General features: G+C 40.1%; 1 protein-coding gene across 1 annotated transcript in view; it reads right to left on the reverse strand.

Annotated features, from left to right (window-relative positions):
• Window positions 1-2,911: 2,911 nt before the first annotated feature.
• Window positions 2,912-5,000, reverse strand: part of LOC122246957 (cubilin) — a 21,140-nt gene continuing 19,051 nt past the window's right edge. Inside the window, exon 2 of the mRNA XM_086531757.1 lies at window positions 2,912-5,000. This exon is cut by the window's right edge and continues 1,149 nt beyond it. Within this exon, the coding sequence (XP_086387883.1) occupies window positions 4,083-5,000 (918 nt within the window). The 3' untranslated portion in view covers window positions 2,912-4,082.

Below are 5,000 nucleotides of genomic sequence, written 5' to 3' on the forward strand. Positions count from 1 at the left end.
CAATATCTGTGCAACATGCTCTCACAGGAATCGTATCATCATTATCTTAATCATTTGCAAATCATCCAAGAAAAAAAAAAAAAAATCCCACTCCTTCGTGTAGCCACAACGAACAAAAATATAAATTCATACATTTATATATATATATCTATATCCACATATATCATATCACTCAGAAATCTTTCCTTAATGCCAAGTTAATCAAGATTTACATCATACGATATAGAGACACATCTTGAGGCATTAATCCTTCGACACACACAGTCTCCTACAGTTCAATCCTACAATTTAATTTATTCACGTAATTACACGATTCTAAGTCCTTCTTAGGCATTCCTATCTGGACCAGCTTGAATCCCCCCATACAAGGGGTGGGGGTGGGGGGGGAGGAAGGAAGAGGGGTAACATTCCTCCCATGAAAAGGTTGTGAGAACTTAGAAATAGAAAAAAAATAGGACATGTTATTGTATAAACCAGAGGAGGAGGTATGGGGGCTTGAAATCCTATATGCACATAGATGGGAAAAAGAGCATCGTATTTGAATGTTTATATAAAAAACTATCTCGTATGGGGGGGGGGAGGTAGGTGGAAAATAGATCAAACAGGGGGAGGAGTGAGATAGATATAGGAGGTATTTCTTAACTTTTTTTTTGGTATATTTATCATTATTATCCTCCTCCTCCTTTCTGTAAGCCCAATTATTGCCATATTCACCCGATGCCAAAACGAGAGACTAAATTTCCCATCCTTACACAATGACAATGACAATGACAAGTCTCTCCGCATTACCATAAATGGACATCTCTCTCATTAAAAAAAAAGGCCAGTTGGGAGGATAAGAAACCAGGACAAAAATAAACCATCCATCTATTTAGCCCAGTGGGAAACCTACCATACAGCTACCCTCGAGACATGATAGCACATTTTGAGCTCTTATCGACAGGACAGGACAGGTGGCTCTCTAGTGTGTTAGGGAAACTTGGCTACAAACTTCCCTGACTTAATATAAAGGGGATTAATCATCTTTATTTGTAAAACCACAACATACAATCACCAAAAAACTAATTATTTATAAACATGACTTATATATACATAAATGATAAGATACAGCGAAAGCAGCAACGTTCAACATTATTTTTGGTCTATTTTTCTTGGTTTAGACGAATACTGATCTTATTCATTTAGTCAGAATAGGTGTAGCTGTTCTTTAGAGGGGGAGGGGGAGGGGGAGAGGGGTGGCACATGACACATATTTTTTGTCATTCATTGTGCTTCATTTATTAGTTTTTTATTGTTATTATTATTATACAAATATATGTATAATAAATGTGTTTGTGTATATATGTATATATATAAATATTATGTATATATATGTATGTATGTATACATACATAGATACATACATAGATACATACATAGATACATACGTACATACATACGTACATACATACGTACATACATACATACATACACACACACACATACACACATACACACACACATACACACACACACACACACACACACACACACACACACACACACACACACACACACACACACACACACACACACACACACACACACACACACACACACACACACATACATACATACATATACATACATACATATACATATATTTATATATTTATACATTTATATGTTTATATGTTTATATATATTATATATATTATATATATTATATATATTATATAAATTATATAAATTATATATTTATATATTTATACATTTATATGTTTATATGTTTATATATATTATATATATTATATATATTATATATATTATATAAATTATATAAATTATATAAATTATATATGTATACTTATATACATATACATATACATATACATACATATATATACTTATATATACATACATATACTTATATATATATATATATATATATATATATATATACTTAAATACTGCATATATATATGTATATATACATATATATATATATATATATAATATATATATATATATATTATATATATATATATATATATATATATATATATATATATATATATATATATATATATATATATATATATACATACATACATACATATAAACATATATACATATATACATATATATACAAGTACATATATGTCTATATACGTACACACGTTTATCATCCATATATAAATGTCTGTGTACAAGGGATGGGGTGGGGGGTGAGGGGGGGGGGTAGTGATGGTTACTCCTTCTTAGCATATGAAACCAGGCGTACCATCATCATCAAATCACTTATCATTTGATAATACAAATATGCAAATGTTCAACCTTCATTTCTTTTGTTTTCTGTCTCTCTTCTGCAGTGGGTTGGAATTCAATCCTTTTTTTTTAATCTATTTCAGTTTTATGGCAAACAGTATAATCTAAACGACCTGGAGATTACAAAAGACTATCGGAATCTATAAGAGTGATTTGGTCATCTTGCAAAGTCTAAGAAAGGGTTACGAACAATTTACACATTGAGTTCTGTAGAGTGTAACCAGCTTGGACAAAGGAAATGTTCGGAGAGGTGCGTTTGGACTTCGTTAGAAAAGGAGGTAGGGAGAGTGAGGGTAGAGAGAGACAGAGAGATAGAGAGTGGAGGGGAGAGAGAGAGAGAGAGAGAGAGAGAGAGAGAGAGAGGAGAGAGAGGAGAGAGAGAGGAGGAGAGAGAGGAAGAGAGAGAGAGAGAGAGAGAGAGAGAGAGAGAGAGAGAGAGAGAGAGAGAGAGAGAGAGAGAGAGAGAGAGAGAGAGAGAGAGAGAGGAGAGAGAGAGAGAGGAGAGGAGAGAGAAAGAGAGAGGAGGAGAGAGAGAGAGGGAGAGAGAGAGAGAGAGAGAGAGAGAGAGAGAGAGAGAGGAGAGAGAGAGAGAGAGAGAGAGAGAGAGAGAGAGAGAGAGAGAGAGAGAGAGAGAGAGAGAGAGAGATAGAGAGAGAGAGATTGACATTCCTTTAGAGACAGAGTGAAAAGGGGAAGGGGGAAAGGGACAAAATCAACCGAATCTCGAATTACACGTTAGCATAATATGACCAGAAGCATTTTTGTGCATTTTAAGACTCGACGCTTGGGTGTGCAATATAAAAAGAGAACGGGGAGCCTCCTGTACATAGAGTTTAGAAATATACAATAAAGTAATATATCATCCAATCATCAGCGTAGAGGAAAAGCTGGATGTAATGATAACATTTATGTCTTCGAATCCACGCTCATTGATATATATTTATATATAAAACAAATCATATGGATATAAATGCACATATTTATCGTGTGGTCACTGGCTGGTCATACTCTTTACATATAGGTTTGTACTTAATCGAAACTAGATTTTGATTTGTTTCAATTAATGCAGAATTGACGATAAATAAAATAAAAAAAACTATTACATATTCCAAGACCCTCTAAACGTTACTAAATCCATTATATATACATAGACTCTTACATACAATGTCTCACTCTGCAATATACTTTATATATCCACAAGGAAAACAGGTCACAGATAGTCATTAAACTAGATGATCCTAGGTCACTTAACAAGCAACGTCAGGCCAGTCTTTAGCTGGAGGAGGACCTCGCTTCGGCCTGAGGTCACGTCTCCCCTTGGCAATGGAAGAATTGATTCGTCAGAAATGTCTTTTTCCGCATCTCTGCCGCGATTGTATTGCTGCTTTCACTCTCTCTTTCTTACTCTCGTTCTCTCTCTTTCTCTCTCTCTCTATCTCTCTCTCTCTCGTGCTTTTGGAATATTTCCCTTGACGTGAAACGAGCAAGAGAGTTTGTATTGTCATCAACAGGTCTGGAGTTGTGCGTTTTGTGTTTCTCTATTGCGCGGCTCAACGCCAAGACACTGGCCAGGCTCGAGCGTGGATCCCGAAAAAGTTATTGGTCTGACACTTTCTCTTTTTCCATCGTTTTTATCTCGCGGAGCTTGACACTTGCTGGGACCCAGACCATCGCTGTGTGACACGAGGGAGATGCAGTTCGTCTTTGTTCTCACCACATCGGTTCATGCATTCTATGCGACTAAAGCTCCTTTCTTAATTCACCGGAGCCCTTGATTAAAAGGTGTTGTCATCCGGGCGCTTGCGGCAGTTGCGGCACACGAGGATGATGACGGCGACGGCCACCACGGTTCCGCCAGCGGCCCCGAGACCGAGGGCAACGTAGTTGAACTTGGAGCCTGTGCGAGCGAAGCAGATTTCAGGGGCCTCGTCGTGCTGGGCGGCGGCGGAGGCGTTGCCGGGGCAATTGCGGACGCCGTTGCACACCAGGTCGTTATTGATGCAAGCGGCCTGGCCGGGACACACGAACTCGCAGTCCCCCGAAGCTATCAATTTCGAGGTCATGACTGTGCCGTCGCTGTTCTTGGGCAGCTCGAAGAGCTCTGTCCACGTGAGCTTGAAGTTGGAGTGCCCCGGGGCCGAGGACTTGAAGTGGATGTTGATGGCGCCCTCCATCAGGTCCCGTGCCTTCAGGATGTTGGTTTTGGCGTCCTCGCCGGTGTCGCTCTTCTCGCAGATGGTGAACTCGGGTCGGTCGCGTCCGGGGAGGAACACCTCGATCACCTCAAGAGAGCAGTCATTCAGCGAGAAGTCCAGCTGGTCGACGTACAGCCACACATCCCTCTCCTGCTTGACCCGCAGCTCCCAGATGCAGTGGACGTCCTCGCCATACCCGCCGTAAACGTAGGGCTCGTACTTCGGGTACACGATGTTGCCCTCGGTGGCCGCCGGGATGACGGTGGGGCCGCAGATGGGGCTGTGGATGAACTTGTAGGTGCCCTCGAAGATGGGGTGCGGCGACTTGAAGTAGTTCTGCATGCCATTGCGGTGGTCGATGTGCATCTCGAGGGTGAGCGACGGCCCGTTCGACACGATGCTCGGAGGGAGGCGGTTCCCCGTGACCCAGTTGTCGCAGATGCACACGTTGGTGCCGTTGCGGAAGGGGTCGATGATCTTCAGCTTGTCCACCTTGTC

The sequence above is a fragment of the Penaeus japonicus genome, unplaced genomic scaffold (genome assembly GCF_977035675.1).
Source record: "Penaeus japonicus unplaced genomic scaffold, GWHDUDI00000001_assembly GWHDUDI00000036, whole genome shotgun sequence".
Classification (NCBI taxonomy): Eukaryota; Metazoa; Arthropoda; class Malacostraca; order Decapoda; family Penaeidae; genus Penaeus; species Penaeus japonicus.